Here is a 27,213-nt window from a genome sequence, read left to right as displayed (position 1 = left end):
ACAGTTGTTGTGAATTCCCGCAGCTGATAGGTTAATAGCCCAGTTGTTAATTGAATCTGGTTTCCACATTGACTTTGCAAAAAGAGATCACATGATTTTTGGACACAACTGTTGCCAACCACTTACCATTTGAATTTTGGTCACATGATCATGGAGATGCTGCAAAGGTCGTAATTGTGGAAAATGGTCATAAGTCACATTTTTCAGTACCACTGTAACTGAACAGTCACTAAATGAATTGTTGTAAGTTGAGGACTACCTGTACATTATTCCTTATGGGACAAATTTGTTTGGTACTCATTGCAAGTCCTGGATTTAATTAACATTGAGTACCAAGGTACCGCTGTATTGTGGTTTTCGAATTATCATCTGTGGCTTAATCTTCTGTAAACCTAGCCAATTTTGATTTCAGTCAAGACCAAAGTTAAGCACATAGAAGCTTAGCATGAGAGGTGAACTCTGTCTCTGAAATTTCCAGTTGATTTTCTTCCATCTTCACTCCAATTCTCTGACAAAGGGCTTTGTTCCTATTACATTACATCAGCAGTACAATGCTTATTCCCAAGAATAACTCTTCCAAAGCTTGATTTAATTTTAATTCTAAATCCAAAGTAATTTAAATTAGCCCTACCTAACTTTTCTAGTATCCATATCAAAATAGCCAAACCTATATTGCACTTCAATTATTGAACCGGCTGAAGATCATTTACAATTTATAGCTCCTCACAGCATAAAATATTTGTAAAAAAAAGCAACAACCTACAACCTTGAGATCTATTAAGCAGTAGAACAGCAATTGGACGATCCTCCCCTATAGCCTACATATGGCCTTCAGAGCAGCCCCCCCCCATTACCACCAAATGGAAAATTTAACAGAAAGGACTTTTTACAAAGACAGAGTGGCCTACATTAATCATGTTTTTTAACTACATTATATTAGTTTCTCTGAATGGCTTTGATTTGTTTCCAAGTGCTTATTGGAATACACTGGGATCCCCCTCAAAAGCTAAACGTAGCCCTCAAATTTAAAAAGTTCATTTCTCGTGAATTATAACCCCATTCAATCTAGGCACTGCCTATTTTTCCCCCTTGTATCTGGAACTTGATATCTTGAACTCCTTTTAATAGAAGATCAAAGGTAGAAGCTTCTTAGGCAGAATGTTATCTTTTACCGAGAAACCTCTCTTCTTACGATTTAAATTGGAGTTTTGTAGTGGTCCATACAAAATTAAAAGTCTCAAGCAGTGTCAGAAATTGCAAAGATTTTACTACTCTGCCCTGTTGCTGATCAGTAAAAAAGGAAGAGCGGGCAGTTCCAGGAACAGAAGACTCATTTTTAGAAGATGAACAGTTGTTTTTATGTACAGAACATCTAAATACTTTCCTTTGATTTTTTTTAAAAATCTGCTGAAAATACACTTTATTGTAACAATTATACATTAAGAAAAGGATTACATTTTTCCTGTGGTAAATGAATTTGTCTCTGATGTTTCTATAAAATCTCATTAACATTTTTACATATTAATCATAATCCTGTTAGTATATTGTATCATTTGCAGTCATTGCATAATTGTTCTTTTCTTTAAAATAGATAAGTTTGCAAAAGACGTATAAAAAAAGCTTATTAATATACAGAGCTTAAAAACAAAATTACAGCAGCTTTTTATTATAAGATCCCATATGCATCATCCTGAGTTAATTTAGGTTGCATAGGATCACTTGTTCTTTCCTAAGCTTTGGGATGCCTATTCTTACTGCAAAAAAAAAAGAAAAAAGAAAAAGAAAATATTAATTGCTTAAAATGAAATAGCTGCTACTCGGACTGGATTTCCACAGATCTGAAAAAAGTTTTGAGCAGTGTGACAACCACTGTTGTCTGCTTTGTCAAAAAATAGGTCTTTGACAGAACTCAAGTCAAGAGTTCAACTCAAGAAAGCTAAAACGATCCCAAAAAACTTTTAGGATGGATAGGAGAAATCACTCAAATTCACTAGAAGACAGCAAACAGCCTCACCGAAGTGTGGGAATCCAGTGCATCTCATTTTATGCCATGCTGACTGGGAATGATGGCCACTGTCTAAAATCATGTCTAAAATCTACCAATTTGAGGAAGTTGGAGACAAAGCCTGAGAATTTTCTGTTGACCAAAATAAATCCTCTTTCTTAAAGATTACTGCTGCAGAACATGGGACCAAATCCTTTATGCAACCTGAGTGCTTGAGGAAAGTCCCACTGGCCCAGTAGTAATTATGTTTTTAAAGTGCTGTTTGTAGCACATGTGAGCAGGACCTGATGGTTGTCAGTGAAGCCCAAATCCTGATTCTTTGTACAGGTAATCCTCGACTTACGACCACAATTGAGCCCAAACTTTCTGTTGTTAAATGAGACATTTGTTAAATGGGAATTTTGCCCCATTTTAGACCTTTCTTGTCACAGCTGCTAAGTGAATCACTGCAGTTGCTAAGTTAGTAACTTGGTTGTTAAGTGAATCTGGCTTACCCATTGACTTTGCTTATCAGAAGGGTACAAAATGTGATCACATGATCCTGGGACACTACAACTGTCATAAATACGAGTCAGTTGCCAAGCATCTGAATTTTGATCATGTGACCATGGGGATGCAGCAACAGTCTTAAGTGTGAAAAATGGTTGAAAGTTACTTTTTTCAGTGTTAAATGAACTGTTGTAAGTTGAGGACTACTTGTATGTGCCTGCAATGCTGACACCCATGCAAAATGGACAGGGCTTTGAGCGTGACCACCATCTTTTTTTTTCACTTCGGCAGTTACCATGCACGTGACTCATGGTTGACAGGATCAGAAGTGAGGATTTCATCTCCCCTTTCATATGCACTATTCTTAGCCTTATTGTAAGCAACATGCTCAACACAATACAGATAAATAAGCTGGCATCCATGAATTGTGACCTTGCTGACAGGTCTACATTTTTTTTAGCTTATTCTCCCTGAGGACTGAAACCATACAATTTTTATTTTAAAGACAATTTAAACCTGCTTACAACTGGTCAACAAAACAATTATGGAAGACCATCATCCTAGGTATTTGCTCTACCAAGAAAGGCGTTTCCCTCTTGCTGAGATGGACCATCCACCTGGCAAATAAGCTCCTCATAAAGCTCTTAATTTATTTGTACATTACATCACGCAGTTCTTTCTTATGGCAGCCAGAATTCAATTTCTCTCATCCTTTTATTATTTCAACACTGATACCTTTTTGCATTGTAAAAAGTGGTGGCTGCATATCAATAAAAACACTACGAAGCAATGTCAAGAAGAAAAATTGGTGAAAGTAATATTGCTTCAACGCACAACAGAAGTTTAAACAGCGGGATGTCTTGGAAGGAAATTATTATTATTATTATTTTGCAAAAGTGGCAAATATCTGTAGCTCTGGTGTAGGATGAGGGTGAAGGTTCGTTCTCCGAGCTTGTGGGTTGATTTCCAAATGTTTCGTTACCAGGAGAGGTAACATCTTCAGTGGTGTTTGGTTCCCCTAAGCCCCACTGAACATGTTACCTAGCCTGGTAACAAACCATTTGGAAACCAACCCACAAGTTCGGAAAACGAACCTTCACCCTCCAAAAAACTTTTCCTATCTACTTGGACCCTTCGGAAAAGTGTTTCTCAATTTAGGAACTTGCAGATGTGTGGACTTCAACTCCCAGAATTCTCCACCCAGCTTAATTTAATTGTGGGAATGGAAGTCCGTGCATCTTAAAGTTTCTGAGATTGAGAAAAACTGCTTCAGAAATAGGCAGTTGTGTGTATTGAGTCACCTGATGAAAAGTGAATGACTTCCATTTAAAAAATTTAAAAAAAAACAATTTACAGATCGATGTCTGTATGCAAGCAAGCATGGCGGTGGAAATCATAGCTGTCAAAGAAACATAATTTTTTGCAATCTGTAAAAAAAAAAACACCTTTGAGTGTGCTTATTTTTTGGTATGGCTACACAAAGCCTGAACACTGCGGTTTCTGCTGTTCCATGAGCAAGCTTTTAATCCCAGATGACTAGCAATGTAGCAAGAAACACCAGCAGAGATAAGGGAGTTTTTGGTGCTTCATGGTTCACTTGGGCACTTAATTTTTCTGGACTGTGTGGCATACTATGTCTTGCCAAAGTTCCTGAGGGCCCACCACACTGGAGAAGAGGAGACTGGTAAGACGTGGGCCTCTTACCGAGAGTGTTAGGACTTGACCCATCGGTTGGTCTCTCACCAATAAAGAGCAGGCTCTGGTCTTTTCCATCTCGTTCGAGGCGGAAGAGTTCATACTCAGTGTGGGGGAGCTTAATACCTAGAGCTGCACACCCATTGGTGTGAGTCACATCGAGCTCCTGCCCAATGTGCCAAGATCCAGCCTCTCCGCAACTCCCCAAATCAGAGGAGTTCAGCATGGACACGGTGACCTGATCCATAGGTGTCACCCGAGCATGGGTCACCTTGAAGATCAGCTCTGTGCCTCCTCTCACAATGAGGGATGGTGCTCCCTCATTGTAATGACCCAAGGCATAGACGGTGAAAGTTGGTTGCTTGCAGAGAGGGTCAGAGTAGTGGTGATAGTAGCCTTCCCAGCTGCGATTGTTGGCATGGAAGATGAAATATCTGGTAAGGAAAAGCACAGCTGGGCGTACTTCGCAGCGAGAGCTGACCCAGTGGCCGCTGAGCAGCATAGGAAGCTCAGCTCTGGCTGGTAATACTGGCGGGTTATGTTCGTCAGCTCTGTATATAATCCCACAGGCAGGACAAGGATGAATGTGGTGCTGTGGAAGAAAATGGTAGCAACATTTTAATTGCATTGTTAATGTTTCCTATCATGGAGAACACATTTCAGGAGCAAAGATGAACTTCTGTTTTAAAGACAAATTTGAAGCAATTTTTCTAACTGTTGATGAACTGGGGTGTCCACATGGTATGTGTCAGAAAAGATGGTCACTGTGATGGGCAATTGAAGTGCTACCTGTGCTTTATAAATGGAAGCACAGATGGAGTTTTGATCACACCTGCAGGTACCCTGTGCTAAACTGTAATTCACAACAGCCTTTTCCACAATGGTCAATGGTGAGGGATGCTGGGAGATTTTGTTTAACACAGTTGAACGCCAAAAAACCTATAAAGTATGAAATATTAATGGAGCTTGGTTTGAACTACAGGAAATTAAACCCCCAGATAGGCCAAAACACTCTTCACTTCCCTAATTCCAGCAGATAATTTGTATTAATATGTAGCACTGTTTACTCTTGACTACCCTCAAAATAAAACATTTCTTGACTGTTCTGAACCCAAAAAACTAAATTGCTCAAGGTTTACTGAACTTTGTGGGAAGAAGTTTATAAGACAGACATATGCTGAATGTTGATATCCTGAATTTGTTAAGCTAATAAAAATAACAAAATGGCATTGGTTGTAATACAGTAGAAATCAGAGCATCTGAATACCATCCACTTCAAGACTGTAATGTCTTAATGGACAAAGTAATATGATACCAGCATATTGAAATGTTGACCTTTGCGTGCTGAATTACAACTCTCCTATTTCCAAATCAGCCCAAGTAAATAATTGTTGTAGCGAAACACATCTACAAAACACCAGCTGGGAAGCCTGATTTAGAAGTCATCTTATAACAATTTATTTGTTTGTTTAATTCACAACAAGGAAGGGTGTTTTTCTAACCTTGCTGGTCTCAGGAATTATAGCTAACTATGTATGCAGTCGCTCATATGGTTTCTGATCAGCATTTGAAGTTAACTCCTGTTCTAATTATCATAGTGGGCACCAAAGGATTTATGGTGAATGATGTCTGTTTTTATAAGCTATGAGCTGTTCTATATGGTTAATTTTGAGAGACGCCAGCCTTGTTTGTATGAGAAGGAGATTTAAGTAACACAGTAGTTAGCTCAGCACCAGGGCAATTTGACATGTTGACTGAAGTCTGCTGTAACTCAACCATTTTTAACCACCTTATTGCAACTGTCACTCTAAGGAGCATTGATGCTACAAAGTCTGTAATAACTAAATAGCCCAGTAGTTACTGAAATATGTATGTTCTCTTTTAAAGCAGGAAATACTTTAATAATGAAAGATAATTTCCCCAAAATGGGAGGGATTTTTTTGTTAAAACAAGTACAGATTTGGGAAAAATCAAAGAGCTATTTTGTACAGAAGCAATTTGGGGTTGGGTCTGTCTGTCTGTGTTGATGTGGAGATTGATTGATTGATTGATTGATTGATTGATTGATTGATTGATTGATTGAAAAGAGAAATAACAGTCCTGGAGAAGTTTCTGCTAACAATTAGTATAGTGGAAAGCAACTGATTTTCCTCCAGGTTGTAGGAATGCTCCATTTCAACGAAGTTTGAGGGAAACATAGAATGAGCATATTAGACTCTTATCACTATCTCAGTAGAAATAACCTACTACTGAGAAGTCCATCACTAGATTCATGCTTTATATCAGGGGTCTTCAAACTTGGCCCTTTTATGACTTGTGGACTTCAACTCCCAGAATTCCTCAGCCAGCATGCCTGGCTGAGGAATTCTGGGAGTTGAAGTCCACAAGTCATAAAAGGGCCAAGTTTGAAGACCCCTGCTTTATATTAAACCACTAAGCCAGCTGGGTGATCTTGGGCCAGTCACTCTCTCTGAACCTAACACCTCACAGGGTTGCTGTTGTGGGGAAAATAGGAGAAAGGTTACTGGATAAGTTCACCGTCTTGAGTTGTTTACAGAAATAATAAATGTGGGATATAAATAAAAACAAATAAATAATCCTCTCTAAATGGCCAAGTGCACACAACATCCTAAAATAAATCCACATGAAATACAAGATAGCTTAAGCAACCAGGAGGAAACCAGCCCATGCAATTGTGTGCTTGGAATACAGGTAGTCCTTGACTTATGACCACAACTGAGTGCAAAATTTCTGATGCCAAGTGAGAGAGTTGTTAAGTGAGTTTGCCCCATTTTAGTAATGTCATACATTGCAACTGGGAAGACCATAGCCTTGACTATACGTACTTTTGTTGACAGGGCGATGTCTCTGCTTTTTAGTGTGCTGTCTAGATTTGCCATGGCTTTCCTCCCGAGGAGCAAGCGTCTTTTAATTTCTTGGCTACAGTCCCCATCTGCAGTGATCTTGGAGCCCAGGAAAATAAAATCTGTCACTACCTCCATTTCTTCCCCATCTATTTGCCAGGAATTGAGAGGGCCGGATGCCATGATCTTGGTTTTCTTAATGTTTAGTTTCAACCCAAGTTTTGCACTCTCCTTCTTCCCTTGCAACAAGAGACTCTTCAGTTCCTCTTCACTTTCTGCCATTAGAGTGGTATCATCTGCATATCTTAGGTTGTTGATATTTCTTCCGGCAATCTTAATTCCAACTTTGGATTCCTCTAGCCCTGCCTTTCTCATGATGTGCTCTGCATATAAGTTAAATAGGCAAGGCGACAGTATACAGCCTTGCCGGACTCCTTTCCCAATTTTGAACCAATCAGTGGTTCCGTGTCCAGTTCTCACTGTTGCTTCTTGGCCCGCATATAGGTTTCTCAAGAGACAAATAAGATGGTCTGGTACACCCATCTGTTTAAGGACTTGCCACAGTTTGTTGTGATCCACACAATCAAAGGCTTTAGCATAGTCAATGAAGCAGAAGTAGATGTTTTTCTGGAACTCTCTAGCTTTCTCCATGATCCAGCGTATGTTGGCAATTTGATCTCTCGTTCCTCTGCATTAAAGCAGAGTTATCCTGGGCCAAAACCATGGAGGCATGAGGTAAACCAGATGGTAAACAGGAAGTCTTTGCAAAATTAATTTAAAACCGGTATAAGGTGTGGTGAAATGTAGATTTCATTGCAGTAATGTGGCTGTTAAGTGAATCTGGCTTCCCCATTGACTTTGCTTGTCAGAAGGTAGCAAAAGGGGATCACATGATCCCAGGGACACTGCAACCATCTTAAATAGATGCCAGTTGTCTAGTGCCACAATTTTGATCCCCTGTGACTATGGGGATGCTGCAATGGTCGTAAGTGGGAAAAATGAGCATGTCATTTTTTTTCAGTACCGTTGTGACTTTGAACAGTCACTTAATGAACTGTTGTAAGTCAAGGACTACCTGTATTTTGATCAGTAGCTCTTTTCAAGGTTCTCCTCAAAAGTCTTACAGCAACTAAGATTGTGCAAAGTTGGACCATAAGAAAGGCTGAGTGCCAAAGACTTGAGGCCTTTGAACTATGGTGCTGGAGAAGACTCCTGCGAGTTCCTTGGACTGCAAGGCGATCAAACCGGTCAGTCCTAAAGGAGATCAACCCTGACTGCTCTTTAGAAGGCCAGATCCTGAAGCTAAAACTCAAATACTTTGGCCACCTAATGAGAAGGAAGGACTCACTGGAGAAGAGCCTAATGCTGGGAAAGATTGAGGGCAATAGAAGAAGGGGACGACAGAGAATGAGGTGGCTGGATGGAGTCACTGAAGCAGTAGGCGTGAGCTTAAATGGACTCCAGAAGATGGTAGAGGACAGGAAGGCCTGGAGGAACGTTGTCCATAGGGTCGCGATGGGTCGGACACGACTTCGCAACTAACAACAACAACAATGCCAGTTTGAACATGTGCCTAAGAGGATGGTTTGTTTGTGTGTTATTCTATCACCCCAGTTGTTGCAATATTAAATAGGTGGAAAATCCATTTTTCTTCTTTCTCTCCCTATGCTTTCCTTCTGTTCCCGTCTGGTAATGCTCACAAGGGTTTTTCTGCTGAAGTGCAATGAACTTATCTTAAAGATCAATCATCTTTCTAAATTGATTAGTTATGATTTTGATACAAATATACATTTTAGGAAGAAAACCAAGCTTCTGAGCAAAAACAAAGCAAAAAAAAAAAGGAATCAAGGCCGGCTGACTAATCACATTTCACCTGCATTAAGAGTTGGGTCTCCAGGCCTGCTGTTAATTACATTCAGGCTTATTTCCTCTAGTAATGACATTTTCCTAAGAAATAATGGTGTACTACTTTTTCCTTATTACTCCTTCTATCCTAGGCTCATTCTAGAACAAGGGTGTCAAACTGCTGGCCCACAGGTTGGATGCATCATAGTGAAACTGCACCCACCCTATTGTTGACAATGGCAAAAGAGTCGCAATATGTTGCGACATGTCATGTGATGTTGTGAGTTTGACACCCCTGTGCTAGAAGAAGAGAGGATCAATCTATTCTCCAAAGCACCTGAAGGCAGAACAAGAAGAAATGGGTGGATACTAATCAAGGAGACAACCAACCTAGAACTAAGGAGAAATTTCCTGACCGAACAATTAAGCAGTGGAATGACTTGCCTCCAGAAGTTGTGGGTGCTCCAACACTGGAGGCTTTTAAGAAGATTGGACAACCATTTGTCTGAAATGGTTCAGGGTTTCCTGATTGAGCAGGGGGTTGGACTAGAAGACCTCCAAGATCTCTTCCAACTCTATTCTGTTATTCTTTCTATGCACTTTTGGTGGGACCCAACAATAAAAGTTAATAATACTCTAATAGAAATTCCCTGAAAGCATAGGTCTTACCATGGCATTTTGCAGTGGGCGCTGATATCCTGTAGGCCGATACTGAAGCCTCTCTGACCATTCAGTGTGAATGTCTCCAAGATACAACTCCTCAACCTCCCTGCTCCCCTGGTTGTGCTGGAGGAGCAAAGGCTGGTGGTACTTCTCCACTCGTACCAGGCTAAGCTCATGCATGGCAAAGCCAAGGCCAGGGGTGCAGTCCTCTTCCCCTTTAGCACTCAGAAGCTCATAGAGGGCATCAGGAGCCCAAGTCCGTCCAGCTGGCAAAAATCCACTGCAGCGCACTCCTGTTTGGTTGAGACGGGCGACCATTTCCTGCATGGCCCTCTGGCTGTAGAAGACAATGCCAACTTTATGAAGGTGATAATCTGCTTCTGTAGCACCTAGGGTGATCCAGGATGCCTGCCGGAGCCTGATTCTCCCTTTAATGACCAGAGAGTAGGTGGGCTCTCTACAGGAAGGGTCACGGTAGTAAAACTGATAAGCTTTGAACAGGCGGTTAGCAAAGAACATGTATGACCGAGTAAGGAATTCAGGTCCTGGGCGCACTTCACACCTGAAGACAAGGGGAAGAAATTCCTGTTAGAGGTTGCCACAACGAAGAGGGGGCTCAACCTAGTCTCCAAAGCACCTGAGGGCAGGGCAAGATGGATGGAAACTAATCAAGGAGAGAACCAGCCTAGAACTAAGGAGAATTTTTTCTGACAGTTAGAACAATCAGTGTAATGACTTACCTCCAGAAATTGTGGGTGCTCCATCACTGGAGGTTTTTAATAAGAGATTGGACAACCATTTGTCTGAAATGGTATAGGGTTTCCTGATTGAGCAGGGGGTTGGATTAGAAGACCTCCAAGTTCCCTTCCAACTCTATAATACTTTTTAGTTGCCAAAAGTAGATATGTGCCAACACTCTATTAGTAAACCTATTAGATATCAAACATGGCACAGCAGCTAAGCTGCTGGACAATTCAACAAAATTGTTAAGAGGATAAATTTAGAGAGTTGAGTAGAACTTAGCAAAATAACTTCAGTTCCAGGAACAGCATGACAGCACCAATGGGTTCCCAGAATTGCATCTGATTTCTTTATTTTTTTAAAGGTTATTTTAATTTCAAATATTAACAAAAAGCAGCCATATGGAAAGGGCCTCTTCCAGCATATTTATTTACTAGAACGCTTTTTGATCTTACAAAAGTCCACTGCAAAGGGAGAAAATATCCTTGACATCTCATTTGCCTTTTGTGAATGGCCACAGTTACCAAGGCAGCCATTTTGTGAATTAGTCAACTCTGTGGTGCTGTTTCCAAATCTCCTGTCCTGATAGAAACAAAACAAAGGAATAATTTATAGAACAAAATAAAGTCATTATTTGGAACAAGAATTTCATCACTGGGGAAATTCCAGAGCTATCAAAAGTCTGGCATTGTCTCATTTTTCTTATAAAAGATCTGATCTGCCAAGTCTGCAGGGTTGGCTTAAGGAAAATATATGTGGCCCTCTGGATTGAAAGATGAGACAAATATATTCCATTTTACTAAAGACATTTTAAAAATGGGAAGACTGGGGATAGAGAAGCATCTGTGAGCTGCGATTTCCTACTTTATAAAGATGACTATCTTGTCAAACCAGACTGGACATTCTGAGAATCACAGGCCATTGCATTTTGGGGCTCAAATTTGGAGATCCCTACCTTATCAGTAGCATTGAAGTACTATAACCTGAGGCTGTGCACTTAAGGAAATTCTTCTGTGTCTTATTTTTCATGCACTAAGACAGCAAGGTCTACACAAATGTATCAAGAAATGAATCCAAGAGGTGTCCAAGAAACTTTTAGAACTTTAGAACTTTTTGTAATTCAAAAATCTGCAGATGTATCTGAGCTGATACTTTTTAAAACTTAGGATCCTAGGTAACGTCAAAAAAGCAATTTGCAGCTTTATATATATATTTTTCCTACCTTCCCAACTAGAGGACTTTAAAGACAGCATCTGATTACTACAACTATGTATTGGTTTTTAAAGTGCCATAAAAGACACTATTGCAAGAAAGGAACAGGTTTGCCCCCACCCCACCCCCAGGAAATAAGAAATACATTCTATATTTTAACAAAAGCCCACCTTGACAATCAAATACACTGAATGTGTCACCCCGACATAAGTGGTCATGTTATCCTGCACCTCTGCATTTTGAGACAAAGTTCACACATACCCTGTTGAGATCCAATGACCTTCTAACCGTGGCGGTAGAACAGTTGAAATTCTTGCACCATCCTGAAGGTGGCGCAATTGGTACTGGCACTGCGGCTCCCATCTTATTTTTTCTGAGCTGAGCTGGCTGATGTGTGCTCTGGGGACATCCCATATTTTCTTTCCAGATGCAAAGGCTTAAAAGAAAAATTAGATTATTTTTATTTTAGGACAGAGGTAGAGAACTCTCAGCAACAGTGTTTCAGTTCCTAAAAAGAAGTAATAGCATTTGTTAATATCACTTTTCCTCTGCCATTACATGGAAGGTCACTGTGATGTCCATTTTACTATTATGAAGATAAGGTTTTAGGGTCAGGGTGTCGATTAGCTAGATAGACAGATTTGCTGTTATAGAAATGGTTAGTTACGGTATATAATAATGTGTGAAAACAAAAAGTTGAGGCTAGAGTGCTTTTATTTTGAACTGTGCTAAGAAAAATTGGAAGTCAACACCTTTTTTTTCTTTTCCCGTGCACCTCACACTTCCCCTTAATCTATTTCTATTTTTCTTTCTATTTTACATATTAAATAAAAAGAAAATTACAGACACTATTATGAAGAGAAGGGAAAATTAAGGCTTGTCTGTTAAGAGAAATGAAATAGCAATAGGAATAACTTTTAAAATGTCACAATTTAATAATAATAGTTTCAGAGCGCCAACAGAATTCAGTCTCTTCTGTCATGTATATACAAGCATGCGTCATCAAAAAACAAAGCAAACTTTTATTGTTTTTCATATTGTTTTACTTTTGCTTTTGAGCTAATGCTGTTTATTGTGTATCGGGTTCTGAAGCGTAGTGAAGACACCAGGCAGATGAGTACAAATGAACAGTTGCTTTACTGGCAATCATAACTGTACTGAGGGTGTACATGCATTCTTATATACTGTACCTTCATACAACCAATCAGATTGAACCCAATGATCCCGCCACTTTGGCTCCTGCCAGAACTGTTAGAGTTCAATACAAATAATAATAATAATAATTAATAATAATAATAATAATAATAATAATAATAATAATAATAATAATAATAATAATAATAATAATAATAATATAAGTTGGAAGGGACCTTGGAGGTCTTCTAGTCCAACACCCTGCTCAGGCAGGAAACCCTACCATTTCAAACAAATGGCTGTCCAGTCTCTTAAAAACTTCCAGTGTTGGAGCATTCACCACTTCTGGAGGCAGGTTGTTCCACTGGTTAGTTGTTCTAACTGTCAGGAAGTTTCTCCTTAGTTCTAGGTTGCTTCTCTCCTTGACTAGTTTCCATCCGTTGCTTCTTGTCCTGCCTTCGGGCGCTTTGGAGAATAGGTTTACCCCTCTCTTTTTTGTGGCAGCCCCTGAGATATTGGAACAACTGCTATCATGTCACCCCTCTTCTTCTCCTGCTCACCTTCTTGTTTCACCAGCAACTGATGGTTCTACATCTCTGACAAATGAAAACAAAGCTATCCATAACAATTATCTTAGAAGATGAGGGCTTCATCTATGCTGAGAGAGCTAAGTGTAAAAACTGTAACAGCCATTATACAGGACAAACAGGCAGAAGGCTAGCAAAGTGAACATGATCACCAACTTGCAGTCACAAGACCTGATGAAAACTTGATGAAAACTTCTAACTTGCACAACACATGGACAGACTTCACAATCTCCTGGATTCACAATCTACCATTTCAGACAAATGGCTGTCCAGTCTCTTCTTAATAACTTCGTGTTGGAGCATTCACAGCTTCTGGAAGCAGGTTGTTGCACTGATTAATTGTTCTAACTGTCGGGAAGTTTCTCCTTAGTTCTAGGTTGCTTCTCTCCTTGACTAGTTTCCATCCACTGCTTCTTGTCCTGCTTTCAGGTGCCTTGGAGAATAGCTTGGCTCCCTCTTCTTTGTGGCGGCCCCTGAGATATTGGAACACTGCTATCATGTCACCCCTCACCCTTCTCTTCATTAAACTACACATACCCAATTCCAGCAACTGTTCCCTATATGTTTTAGCCTCCAGTCCCCCAATCATCTTTGTTGCTCTTCTATGTACTCTTTCTAGAGTCTCGACATCTTTTTTACATCGTGGTGACCAAAACTGGATGCAGTATTCCAGGTGTGGCCTTACCAAGGCATTGTAAAGTGGTATTAGTACTTCACGTGATCTTGATTCTATTCCTCTGTTAATGCAGCCTAGCACTGTGTTGGCTTTTTTGGCAGCTGCAGCACACTGCTGGCTCATATTTAAGTGATTGTCCACTAGGACTCAGAGATCCCTCTCACAGTTACTACTATCGAGCAAGGTACCACCTATACTATACCTGTGCATTTGATTTTTCCTGCCTAAATGCAGAACCTTACTTTTTTCACAATTGAATTTCATTTTGTTAGATAGTGCCCAGTGTTCAAGTCTGTCCAGATCCTCCTGTATCTTAAGCCTATCTTCTGGAGTCTTGGCTATTCCTGCCAGCTTGGTGTCATCTGCAAATTTGATGAGTTCCCCATCTACCCCCTCATCCAAATCGTTGATGAAGATGTTGAAGAGCACTGGGCCCAGAACAGAGCCCTGGGGCACCCCACTACACACTTCCTTCCATATAGATGCAGTTCCATTGAGGACCACACGCTGAGTACGGCCTGTCAGCCAGCTACGAATCCATCTGGTGGTGATGCTATCTAACCCACATTTTTCTATCTTATCAAGTAGTAGGTTGTGATCTACTTTATCAAATGCCTTACTGTGCAGGGGAACTGTTAGTTCCCAATATACATGTGAATAGATGTTTTCCAAACCTCAATACATAACACTGTTAGTCATATGAAGATGTGACTGCATTATTTGCTGAGTTATTTATAAAAATAATAAAGGAAGGGTGTTTTTTAAAAAATCTAAAATGCTGCATCATTTATTATCATGGTTTTGCAATACTAATATATGTGAACTCTCCAGCATCTACTTGGATGGAGGTGATAAGTGAAATGAAACAAAAGGAAATGAACAATAATAACAAGATCTTAAGTTTTATATTTGATTTGTATTTTTAGTAAGCCTCATATGAAAACCATCACTTGCTGAAGAGTGAAGTGGAAAGTAAAAAAATTACATAAACAAACCTAGTACTGTCTGCCTGGCTGCAATCAATCTCTCTTTTTTTTATTGTATTTTATCTCTGGAGATCTAGCCAAGAGGCCCAAAATTAAGTCTGCTGACATCCGTTTCCAACTACCATGTTCTATTTACAGGAGGTAATTTTCTGGTGTTCTGGTTTTCAATAAGGAACATCCTGGCAAGATGTATTTTTAAAAAAATATTTTTTAATTTTAATTAAAGCATCAAAGGACCAGATCTGACTTTCCGTTTCTACTCTTTAGATAAAACCAGAGCAATGTTTAAAGACAGCCTTTTTTCCAACATAACACCCACTAATTTTTTTTTCTCTTACAGTCCCAACATGTTGTGACCCTGTTGGAGCCCGGGTCCAAGGAGGAGGAAAAGATGGAGCCGGGGCCGACGGAGGGAGATGGCATGGTCCCTATGCCCCATGAGGAATGATCTGGGGACAAGGACGAGGCAGTCCTGGGTCCCTCGGGCCTTGGAAGAGTAGGCAGGGAGGAAGAGAGGGTGCAGACTGACCGAGGAAGGGGGTAGGAGATGGAAAGGGCAGGCAATGGAGCAGAGGAGTGGCAGAGTTCCGGAGACGAGCAAATGCCTCCCCCCGCCCGATCACCAAGCACGGAGAATGGTAAGGAGGCAGTGTAGGGTGAGCCGACTACTTGTGTAGGAGGGCGCCCCACCCCTCCTCATGAGGATCACCTGGAGAGTAGCATTTAAGGAGATGCCATGAGGAGGGGCTTTTGATGGGAACAAGTGTTGTATTTCGCAGCAACACTCTCTCAGCTCTGGGAAAAACCTTGCTCCAGAATCCTTGTTGATTCGTGTTTGATTCTTTGCCTTGACGTCTGTGGGCTAACGGTGACGTGGCTCTATTCCAGATTTGGCTGTGTTCCCGATGGACTCTCCGTGCCGTGAAGTTCCAAGTCATCTGTCGTGAATTTTGCTGACGTTGAGATCCTGTCTTGCTTCCGGAGCTGTTCTGTTCCAGCCTATGACCGGCTCTGTTTGAATGTCAGGGACAACCCCTTTTTATAGTCAACAGGCTGTAAAAACCCAACCAAATTTATTTACAAAGAAATCAAAAGTTCAAACAAGAGTTAAACCAAAGGTTCAAACAAGAGTTAAACAGGAATAACAGACCAGGACTCTAGCAGAAGATCTTCAAACGGTTGCCTTCAGCAACCAGCACCTCCCACACCTTCCCCTTTTATCAGCAGTCCCAAGGCATGGCTTCTCATTGCCTTCTCCTCCTCTCACCGAGTTGCCTCATGGCCTTTTTCTGTTCTACTCTGCTGGAATGCCTCCTGCTCCTAGCATCCCTGAATAGATCCAGCTGTGAATCATCTATGTCCAATACCTCGTGCTCACATGGCTGAGTTTCATGAGGAACATGACGGGAGGGTCCAGGCTGAGAGTCCTGCAGTGTATCAGAGCCTCCCTCTGACACCAAAGGCTCTCCAAACCCCTCCTCCTCCTCCTCTTCAGAATCATCAGACTCAGCTGCCAGTATCACAGGCTGACACTGAATCACAACAGGAGCGTTGCTGCTCCCTTGGACTTCCATTGCCAGGAAGTTGCACGGAGTGTGTGTGTGTGTGTGTGTGTGTGTGTGTGCATGTGCATGTGCTTGAGCCTTGCTTTTGAGTTGTAGGTGTGAATTGGATGCATAGACTTGGGAAGGGACCAGGAATTGCTGAGTTGTGGGGATTTTGGGGGGATGGTAGTTGAATAAATGCTGACAAGCCTCCGCTTAGTGCGTGGTGCTTAAGCGGTCATAACCTAACACTTCTGGATGACACCAGCTGAGAAAGGTTGTTTTCCTCTTTTAAAAATATTTACATGTAGTTCTCACCCTAGAACTGTAATGGAGCCCAGAATTCCCATTTTACATTATGACAACCATAAGTTGAGATGCCCACATGACAGGACCCACTTTTATAACTTTTTTTGCAGCAGTCATAAAAATTATGCCATGGATGTTAAGTGAACCCAACAGCTATTAAGCAAATCAATGTATTCCTGTAGCTGGGTCTTTTGTTTTGTTTTTTGCCAAAAACAGACAAAAACATCATAAATAGTGTTCACATGACTGTGAAATTCTGCAACTGGCCATAAAAATGAGCTCGTTGTCAAGTACCGAAAATGCGACCATTTAACTGTGTGTGGGGGGAGTGCATTGGAACTCCAAGTCATAAATGGGGTTGGGGGGGGTCTGTTGCAACTTTGACTGGTTGCAAAGCAATTAAAAAGAGCCAACTGAGTATGGTAACTTGTGGGAAATCTCATATGGAAGGAGTGTTTATGAGTCACCTTAAACCTTAGGGAGCACCTGCGGCCGGCATCAACTTCCCTCCGCCCAGTGCGCTCCCACAGAGAGGGCCTCCTCAGGGTGCCACCGGTCAGAGAGTGCCGACTGGTGACCCCCAGGGGGAGATCCTTCTCTGTGGGTGCGCCTGATCTGTGGAACCGTTTACCGGTTGAGCTCCGGATCGCTCCCGACCTTCGCTCCTTCCGTCGTGATCTAAAGACCTATTTGTTTGAACAAGCCGGCCTGGTCTGATGGGTTTGGGTTTGATTACTGTTTTTATGTAATTTATTTGTTGTATTTGGGCATTATGGTTTAATCTCTTCTTAATTTTTCTATTTCGGTATTTTAGTATTTATTGCCCTGTTCACCGCCCTGAGTCCTTCAGGAGAAGGGCGGTATACAAATTAAATTAAATAAAAATAAATAATAAATAAATTTGATAATGTCTGAAATGGTATATAGCAGAGGTCCCCAACTTTTGGGGCACCAGAGACTGGTTACGTGGAGAGAGGTTTTTCCATGGACCGGAGGGTGTGTGGTTTTGTGTGCTGCCTGCATCCTATGGATGGGGCTTTTCTTTTTTGTGTGGACCAGTTGCTGGCATGCTGCAGCCTGGTACTGGTCCACAGACCGGGGGTTGGGGACCCCTGGTATATAGGGTTTCCTGCTTGAGCACGGGGTTGGACTAGAAGACCTCCAAGGTCTCTTCCAACTCTGTTATGCTGATATCTTTTAGGACTTTGGTTAACAAAGACTGTAACTTGTGATAGGTCCAGAAACAAACAAGAAGTAACATCATAACCAAGAAAATGTGTCTACCAAGCAATTGATGAAATACAGCTGCCACATTTGACTGGAACTGGAGTTTCAGTACATTTATCAAAATGCTCTGTATAGAGTTGTATGTTTTCCTGCAATTAGGAAGAAAAATGATTAAGGACAAATCAATATAGCCAGATGTTTTCTTTTTTCTTCAATGTTAATAGCAACCACTTCACCAGGTGCAGCTGAATAAAGGCACTTGTCTTTTCCTTCTAGGTGGACTATGAAATCTAAGACAGCCCCCTCCCCCCCCCCCCCCGCAAGCCATACAACTGATCTTTCAGCAGGAAGATAATACATCCACAATACTTGGTACTAAGGTTCATGGAATTCACCCAAGTAAATATCTTGCTCTTTAGGGTCTCTTTTACATCTCTGGTAAAAGATGCAATGCAGAGATCCCCACAGAAGTCCACGAAAACTGGGATGCATTTTCCAAAACTGAATTAAACTTAAGAGATGAAAGGATCAGAGCTTCCCTGATTATAATTAGCAATTCCAGAAAAAAGCAAACATAAGGTAGTTGAAATTCCAGAATAGTCATGGATAGTTATTGGAATAGTGTTTAAGCACAATTTCTCCTCTAGTCCAGCCCCCCCGCTCAAGCAGGGGAACCTAAACCATCTCAGACAAGTGGCTGTCCAGTCTCTTCTTTAAAACCTCCAGTGATGGAGCGTCCACAATTTCTGGGAGTAAGCTGTTCCACTGATTAATTGTCCTCACTGTTAGGAACTTTCTCCTTAATTCCAGGTTGCTTCTCTTTTTGATCAGTTCCCAACCACTGTTTCTTGTCTTGCCCTTTGGTGCTTTGGAGAATAATTTGACCCCCTCTTTTTTGTGGCAGCCTCTCAAATACTGGAATACTGCGATCATTTTCACCCCTGTTTCTTCTTTTCTTTAGACTAGCCAAACCTAAGTCCTGCAGCCATTCTTCATATGTTTTAGTCTCCGGGCCTTGGATCATCTTAGTTGGATCATTGCTAAATAAGAGAGATATTGAGTCACACCTGACTTTACAATCTTTTTTCCCAGTTGCTAAGAGAATCACTGCTGTTATAAAGTGAATCGCTTGGTTGTTAAGTGAATCCAGATTTTCTCCTTGAGTTTAATTGTCAGACTTTGCTAGGAAGGTCACCAATTGCAATTACATGAACCTGGGATACTGTAACCATCGTACATATGTGCCTATTGCCAAGTGCCCAAATTTTAATGGCCTGACCATGGGGATACAGTCCTAAGTGCAAGGAATGCTCATAAGTCACTTTTTTCAGTGCGCTAAACAAATGGTCATACTGTAAGTCAAGGACTACCTGCAGCTGGAAGGCAATCTGTGATCATCTTCATATCTACTGATGTGAAATGCCACAAACAAAGAATGGAAATCATTGTCCTGTAGTGCAGGGGTCTCCAACCTTGGCAACTTTAAAACTTGTGGACTTCAACTTCCAGAACTCCTCAACCAGCAAAGTCCACAAATCTTAAAGTTACCAAGGTTGAGGACCCCTGCTGTGGTGGGTTCCTGAAGGTCAAGAAACTAAAGTCTTTCACCCTACCCTACGGAAAATGAAAACAAGGAGAAGCAAATAGCCTGGGACTTTACATGGGCTCATGGAGTGCTGAAGGAAATCGACAAAATTCTTGTGGACTACTGAGGGGGAGCTGCAAAGCGTTCAAATTAGCATTTCCTTTAGAAGGCCTGAAGCTGAGGAATCAAAAGGATGAGGTGAGGTAAGAATTCCCTCAGGAAAGCTGTCATCGCATCTCAGGGGAAAACTGCCTTAGTTTAAGGCAGTTTCAACTGCAATGCAGGTGAAATGAAAGTAAATCAACTGAGACTTCATGCATCTATGTCTGGTTTCAAGATTGGCTGAAACAATGGAATCAATCAATAATTTCAACTGGTGAGTTGGAAGGAAATTACAGAGAGAATCCTGGCTTCTTGTCCACTTCACAAAAAAACGTGCTACAAATGCCAAACAGGCATTAGGGGTCTCGATCAAAAGTGCCGTTCCAGGTTGCAGATGGACTTGCTTTACCACTGTATTATTTTCTTTCTCCAAGCTACTGACTGACCAATCAACCGATCAATGGACCGGCAATTTGATCAGTACTTTAGTAAGAATCATTCTCTTTAAGCAAATCAGAATAGAAAGTCGACTCTACATCTTTTGAGAACTGATCAACGAAAGAGATGCATCAACTAAGAGGCTCAGTCATCTTTGTCTTCTCTCAATTCTCTGGCTATTTGTTCCAGGACAAAATGCATTCTTGAGTCAGGCATCAGATAATGGTAGAAAAAATAAAACACCAAGGTACAATTACACAGAAAAGAGAGCCAGCCAGCTTTCATCCTTCCATTTTGTGGCCCAAGAGCTTCAGGGCCCTTCTAGAGGCGAGTTGTGCAGCAGCTGTTCAAAGGTGCGGGTGTGATTCCATTCCTGAAGACCCTATAGATCTAAGTCAGGATTTTGCAACCAGGTTTTCTGCAGGTATTTTGGGATAACAACTCTCAGAAAAATCCTATTCAGACTAGCCATTGATGTGATTGCGAATTCTGGAATGTTGTAGAGAAAAGCCACATCATTTTAGTAAACATCTGAAAACACATTAATCCATTAATGGAATAGGACCCCTGTTTACATCAGTAAATGCCTTGAATGTGGATATTTTAGTTGTCTATTGGTGGCTTATGTCCCAACTATATGCACACTAACATATTTGAACTGGTATGTGTGATGCACTTTGATTAAATCCTTACTATGTCTTCTTGGCAAATACATCAAGCCAATATTGTTTTATATCCCAGTTGCTTTGAAAAGACGATCAGGGAATCTAACACATTAAAAAAGCCTCTTTTTTCTGCATTAGACATAAGGGGAAAAATAAAAGAGAAAAGCACTGCAGTTAGGATGCTTTAATTTCTGTGCAATGTGAAATAATCAGCATTGATGAGACGAGGTAGGAAAGGGTGTTCATAAACATTCCCACTTCCCTTTTTAAAATTAATTTATCAAAATATAAAATATTAAGAAAAATGAAACGATTGGGAAACTAGGGAAGGAAAAAGGGAAGAGGAAAAAGTGCAGGGTAAAAGGAGAAAATGAAAGAAAAGCCTTGATTTCCGACTCTTTGAAGTGCAATAGAGTCAGATAATAACATACAGCCTCAGCTTTTTATTTTTACATAGTAATATGTACTAACTGTTATGTCGTGGGTTCTGGTGAGCAGAAATGAAGACACAAGGCTGGGTACAGAGAAACTCATTCTTTATTTCTTGATGTAACTGTACTTAGGCTTGGGCTGCTCCCAGCCCCAATATATAGCCAAACCCTATGGTAGCAGCCAATAAGATTGAACCCGCACTTGCCGCCTTAGGCTGACCAATTGCAGGCCCGGAGACGGCCTGTCTGGGTTGCTGGAGAGCCGTTAGCTCTCCAGCAACGCAGGTGGTGTGGTACCCAAAAGCCCAGTACATAACACTAACCATTTCTATAACAACAAACCTTTTGGTATTCATACACACTCCAATATTGTAGAACAAAGCTCTGAGAATATATGCGGTCTAATTTCTTCAGGAAAAATTAAAGGGAGTGTCTAAAACTTCAGGGAGTAAAACTTGACACGGCCCTGAGTGGTAGGAATAGTCTTAAGGGACTGAATTCTACAAAGGAGATGGGAAATTAGAAAGCAGAGAGTTTAAAGTTAAAGTTACTCCACAAAAGAAGGTAAGAGGAGCAGAGAAGAGATAAATCATTAAGGGACTGTAGTTGAAAAAAGAAAAGTTAACAAATACAGAAGGAAACAATCTAAGAAGGAAACTGTGAGAAGCTTTCCTAATGTGATTCCCAGCCAGTTTTCCGTTGCCTAGGAATGCTGGAAAACACGTTCCTGACAAATCTGGAGGGCTTCAGTTTAGAATAGGTTGTGCACAATTTAAAGTCACTGAGTTAGATTAAATATTGACTCTTGCAGACTGGCTGCCTGGCTTCCCGTAGGAGAAAGATGATGTTTAGCATGGTTTTCCTTCTGACTTCATTTTCTGACCTAGATTTCACACAGTGATAGGAAAAAGGGATGGAGAAGAATTTTGGAAATGGGAAGGTTGGAACGAATCTCTCCGCATTCAAAACCTGCTCTGCTCTGCTCAGCTCCAAGCTCAAACCAACTCAGAATCTCAGCTTGGTTTACAGGTAGTCCTTCACTAACAACCATTCATTTGGTGACCGTTCAAAGTGACAACCACACTGAAAAAAGTGACTTATGATGGTTTTTCACACTTATGACTGTTGCAGTATTCCCATAGTCAAGGGATCAACATTCAGACGCCTGGCACTTGGCTCATATTTATGACAGTGTCCTGTGTCCCGGCGTCATGTGATCACCTTTTGAGACCTTCTGACAAGCAAAGTCAAAGGGGAAGCCAGATTCACTTTGCAACCATGTTACTAAGTTAACAACTGCCGTGATTCATTTAATAATTGTGGCAAAAACTGTTGCAAGAAAGGTCATAAAACGGGGTAAAACTCACTTAACAAATGTCTCAGCAACAGAAATTTTGGTCTCAATTGTGGTTGTAAGTCGAGGACTACCTGTATATATACTGTGATGGTCTAATGCGGGGGTCTTCAAACTTGGCAACTTTAAGACTTGTGCACTTCAACTCCCAGAATTCCTTAGCCAGCCTGACTGGGGAATTCTGGGAGTTGAAGTCCATAGGTCTTAAAGTTGCCAAGTTTGAAGACCCCCTGGTCTAATGTGATGGTATTCATGATGGGAATGAACAGTAATGGCAACAATGCCCAGCCTTTGTGCATGCCAACTTCCACAGAAAAGGTGTCAGAAAGGCTGGCAGTGCATGATAATTGGCTGTTGGTATTAACATGAAACATTTGGACCCATTTTATGAATAGCTCGGGCAAACCATGGTTGAGAGTACAGTATGTTGCTATTTTTTAAAATCATTTCCCTAAAACATTTTCATTGCCATTCAAAATGCTGGCATTGGGTTTTAAAGGCCTAAACAACTGGGGAGCAGACTATACAAATAAAATTATTATTATTATTATTATTATTATTATTATTATTATTATTATTATTATTATTATTATTATTGATATTATGAATGGGGCAGATGGCAGCACCCGGGTTGTCTGTGTTTAGAAGCTAATCATGCTTGGGTCTGGTTGATACTTGGATGGGATTCCTCCCAGACAAACTGTAGGCTAAAGTGGGAAAACCATCCTGGAAAAACGCAGTGCCAAATCACTGTTACAACATCGCCAAAACTGCTAAATTGGGTAAAACTCACTTAACTTTCTCACTTAGCAGCAGAAACTTTTGGCACAATTGTGGCTGTGAGTCAAGGACTACTTGTACAATACTGCAGAACCATGCCAGGAGGTTTCATTACCACTTTCTCTCCTACTTGCCTTTCCCAATTTAATAAACGGTATAAAAATAACAGCTGCTGAAGCTGCAGCCCTTTCTAAGCTCTGCCAACATAAATGTTTAAGATTTCTCTTTTATATTGATTCACAACCCTTCTTTATTCTGTAGTGGATGCAGATTCTGAGCTGAGGTTTTCTGGCTACCTTCATCTTGCAAGAACTTCAGTCACCTTTTCCCTGCCTTGAGAAAAAGCCAGTTGAAGAAACCCTGCCTTTGCTAAATATTGAGAAAAAGTCAAATCTTCTGCACAAACTTTTATTAGAAGATTTGCACTGGGGAAAATAGCGTAGTTTGACATGCAACCCTGCAAAATACTCCATTGCAGTGTTTCTTAAAGTGGGGTCCTCGGAGGGTCTAAGACAACCTGCCATGGCCAGCTCGCTGTGGGACAACTTGCAACAGGACAAGATTTACCCTAATATCAAAGAAATGTTGGAATAGAATCATTTAAGACAGGGGTCTGCAACCTTGACAACTTTAAGACTTGTGGACTTCAGCTCCCAGAATTTCTCAGCCAGCTGAATTCTGGGAGCTGAAGTCCACAAGTCTTAAAGTTGTCAAGGTCACAGACCTTGTAGTTTAATGAAGAGAAGGGTGAGGGGTGACATGATAGCAGTGTTCCAATATCTCAGGGGCTGCCACAAAGAACAGGGAGTCAAGCTATTCTCCAAAGCACCTGAAAGCAGGACAAGAAGCAACGGATGGAAACTAGTCAAGGAGAGAAGCAACCTAGAACTAAGTAGAAACTTCCTGACAGTTAGAACAACTAACCAGTGGAACAACCTGCCTCCAGAAGTGGTGAATGCTCCAACACTGGAAGCTTTTAAGAAGAGACTGGACAGCCATTTGCCTGAAATGGTATAGGGTTTCCTGCCTGAGCAGGGGGTTGGACTAGATGACCTCCAAGGTCCCTTCCAACTACTTCTTCTTCTTCTTCTTCTTCTTCTTCTTCTTCTTCTTCTTCTTCTTCTTCTTCTTCTTCTTCTTCTTCTTCTTATTATTATTATTATTATTATTATTATTATTATTATTATTATTATTATTATTATTATTATTATTATTATTATACCTGATTTAAGAAAGATTGCAAAAGGAGGGACAGAATGAAATGTGAATGACAAAAAATATTTTTTAATTTTTTTTTAAATAATTAAACTGAATTGTGGAATTGTCCCGCAGTGAGTTGTCCCGCGGTGAGTTGGCCATGGAGAGTTGGCCCATTCCATCCAAGGAACTCTAGGGCTACCCCAAGACCCTTTCAGGGATCTGCTAAATCAAATTACTTGCCAACCTATGATGAAAAATAATCCAATAATAAAATCCCATCAAACTTTTTTTTAATACAGAAAACACTGATAAATATTACCCATGCAAACAAACGTTCCTTTGGGATAATTTTTAACAGCAGGAAGGGGTTCTAAGAGAAAAGAGTTTAAAAAGCACTGCTCTATTGCCATTATAGCTGGAAACTCAGACACTTCCTTTTTCTACCACACGAGGGCACTTCCAAAATAAGTTGAAAATGAGCGACACAGAATTTTTATCAGGATAATTTAAAAATTAACCTGGACATTAAATTGGAGAGGAATGAGAAGTAAAAACAGCTATAATAAGACCACTTCCTAAGAATGCCTCCAAAGTGATAAGACTAAACTCAACCTCAACTCTTATTCACTCTCCTTCTTGGAAACAACAGTCATTTCTATCTTTAACTTTAGAAATATAGGTGGCTTTCTAAGTTTGCAGAACAGAAATAAAAAGGCAGGTGAGATCAGGAGACTAGTCCATAATGTTTCAATAGAATGTGTTGTTTCAAAAAGCAATGGAGCAAAACCTCAGTTTCTGAAATGAGATTTGACATGAAGAAATAAGCTATTTAAAAACACTTTGACATTAATACCAAACAGCCAGAATTGGAAGAGGTTATAAATGGACTTCACTCTGGAGTGCAGGAAGATAAAAAGAAAATAGAAAAAAGAATTTGAGGAATAGTGAAAAAAGGATACACACGTCACGAATATCATCTATCTACTATCAATTATTGTTAAAAGTGTACAGCGAAAAACTACAAATCAGTTCATTAGGAAAACATCGTGGAAAAGAATTCAGTACTATGTATGCCAGGCTTAATGCAATGCTTTCTCTGGGAGGCTTCCTTTAAATAATATTTGGAAACAACAGCTGGTACAGATGGAGACCAGAATACTTTTGAGATGCTTGTTTTTAAAATCTTATTATAATGATCCCGGTCAACCTCCAAGAGTTCACTCTTAATATATGCTGCCAATTAAAACATCAGGTCATTATTTATAAATAATTGTGCTATATAAAAGTGTGCTATATCAAAAACCACATTCTCCCATCAATTTGAGGGCATCTTGCTTCATTATCACCAGCTAGCCATTATATATGGTGGATTGTGTCTATTGAGGGAGTGGTGGTATGATGGACTACAATGGGGAGGGTGTTTTCAAAGAAGGAGGAAGCACATTCCAGGGTGGGTGGGGGTGTATAACAAGAGACAATCCAGCCCAGAACTGGATTTGAGAAAGAGGAAGAAATTTAGGGTAGCTACTCTCTAGATTCTCCCACTGTATATCCATTAGAGTTAGAGTAGCATAGGATTAGTCTGGAATGAGTCTGTCTATATCAGGGGTCTTCAAACTTGGCTGAGGAATTCTGGGAGGTGAAGTCCACAAGTCATAAAAGGGCCAAGTTTGAAGATCCCTGGTGTATATAGTTCAGCAAATAAAGAACTGAATGTTGCCTGAATTGTTCTGTATTGTTTTTGGACTGGGCCTGACAATATAAGATTTTATAACATCTGGGCCTATTTGGTAGCTGCACCCTAATTATGAAGCTTTCACCCAAAAATGATATGGTGATAGGTAACCCCTTCCTGATTTCTTAAAGCAGGTATTTAAGAAATTTATGTTTCATCAGACATTTAATAGGTTTCAATCATGTGTGAATTATGCTAGCTTTTGATTTCTTTTTTATGTTTACAAAGGGTTATTTTCCCCCAATTATACTGTGATTGGTCTTAAGTGTTGTGAACCATCTTAAAGGCCTTTGAGAGACTGGAAGATATTGTATACATAATTCTACTAAGAAATACTCTTAAACACAAAACCAATTTGGAGAGATCTTGATTTTGAAATGGAGACGCCTCAGGCAGGCAAAGAGATTGCACTATACCTTCTTCACTCTCACTTTTCTATTCTCAAATTGCTTCTCCACAAGTAGAAATACAACCATCAGCAATCAGGGTTTTTGTGTACATGTACAACTCACCTACTGTACCAACTGGAGTACCACTGCAATATATGAGAAGTAGTTAAGCGCAAGAACTCTGAGTAGATTTATTTACTTAGCCAAAGGTTTTGTGCTTTTCCCTATCCACATACCACAGAATGCCTGGAATGATTGCCCCACAGCTGGACCTCTGGATGAAAAGAGAAAGCCCACTCAGCCTGAGTTCATGTGTTGGACCTATTGTCAAGCACAAGTAACCAGGAACAGGTTTTGTTAAAGATAAAATGTATTGAAAAACTTTTCAATAAAAAAAAGAGTTGATAGAATTCATGGGGGCCTGGATTTAGGTCTCTTGTGGGGAGTGTAGCAACTCCAAATTGATGACACGTTTGAGCCCACCTTTGGGCTCCACCTAGTCATCTTGGACACTATTTAAGAACACACCATCAATGTAAGTGTTCATTGGGTGTTAT

At 40.5% G+C, this 27,213-nt stretch overlaps 1 protein-coding gene and 1 long non-coding RNA gene across 2 annotated transcripts; one reads left to right on the top strand and one right to left on the bottom strand.

Annotated features, from left to right (window-relative positions):
* Positions 1 to 3,259: 3,259 nt before the first annotated feature.
* APCDD1L (APC down-regulated 1 like) lies at positions 3,260 to 12,685 on the bottom strand (the record flags this gene model as incomplete). Its single annotated transcript, XM_083358123.1, has 4 exons — positions 3,260 to 4,781; positions 9,568 to 10,123; positions 11,776 to 11,950; positions 12,655 to 12,685. The coding sequence occupies 4 exons, from the start codon at positions 12,683 to 12,685 to the stop codon at positions 4,017 to 4,019; spliced, it is 1,527 nt and encodes a 508-aa protein (XP_083214249.1). The 3' UTR covers positions 3,260 to 4,016.
* Positions 12,686 to 14,931: 2,246 nt separating this feature from the next.
* On the top strand, positions 14,932 to 23,697 carry LOC310638800. The gene is made up of 4 exons (XR_014492189.1): positions 14,932 to 15,038; positions 15,238 to 15,535; positions 22,086 to 22,227; positions 23,594 to 23,697. It is a non-coding gene; the product is annotated as an uncharacterized lncRNA (long non-coding RNA).
* Positions 23,698 to 27,213: the final 3,516 nt, after the last annotated feature.

The sequence above is a fragment of the Vipera ursinii genome, assembly GCF_947247035.1.
Source record: "Vipera ursinii genome assembly, chromosome: 3".
Lineage (NCBI taxonomy): Eukaryota > Metazoa > Chordata > Lepidosauria > Squamata > Viperidae > Vipera > Vipera ursinii.
Note: the sequence above shows the minus strand (reverse complement) of the source record. Positions and strands in the feature narration are given on the sequence as shown.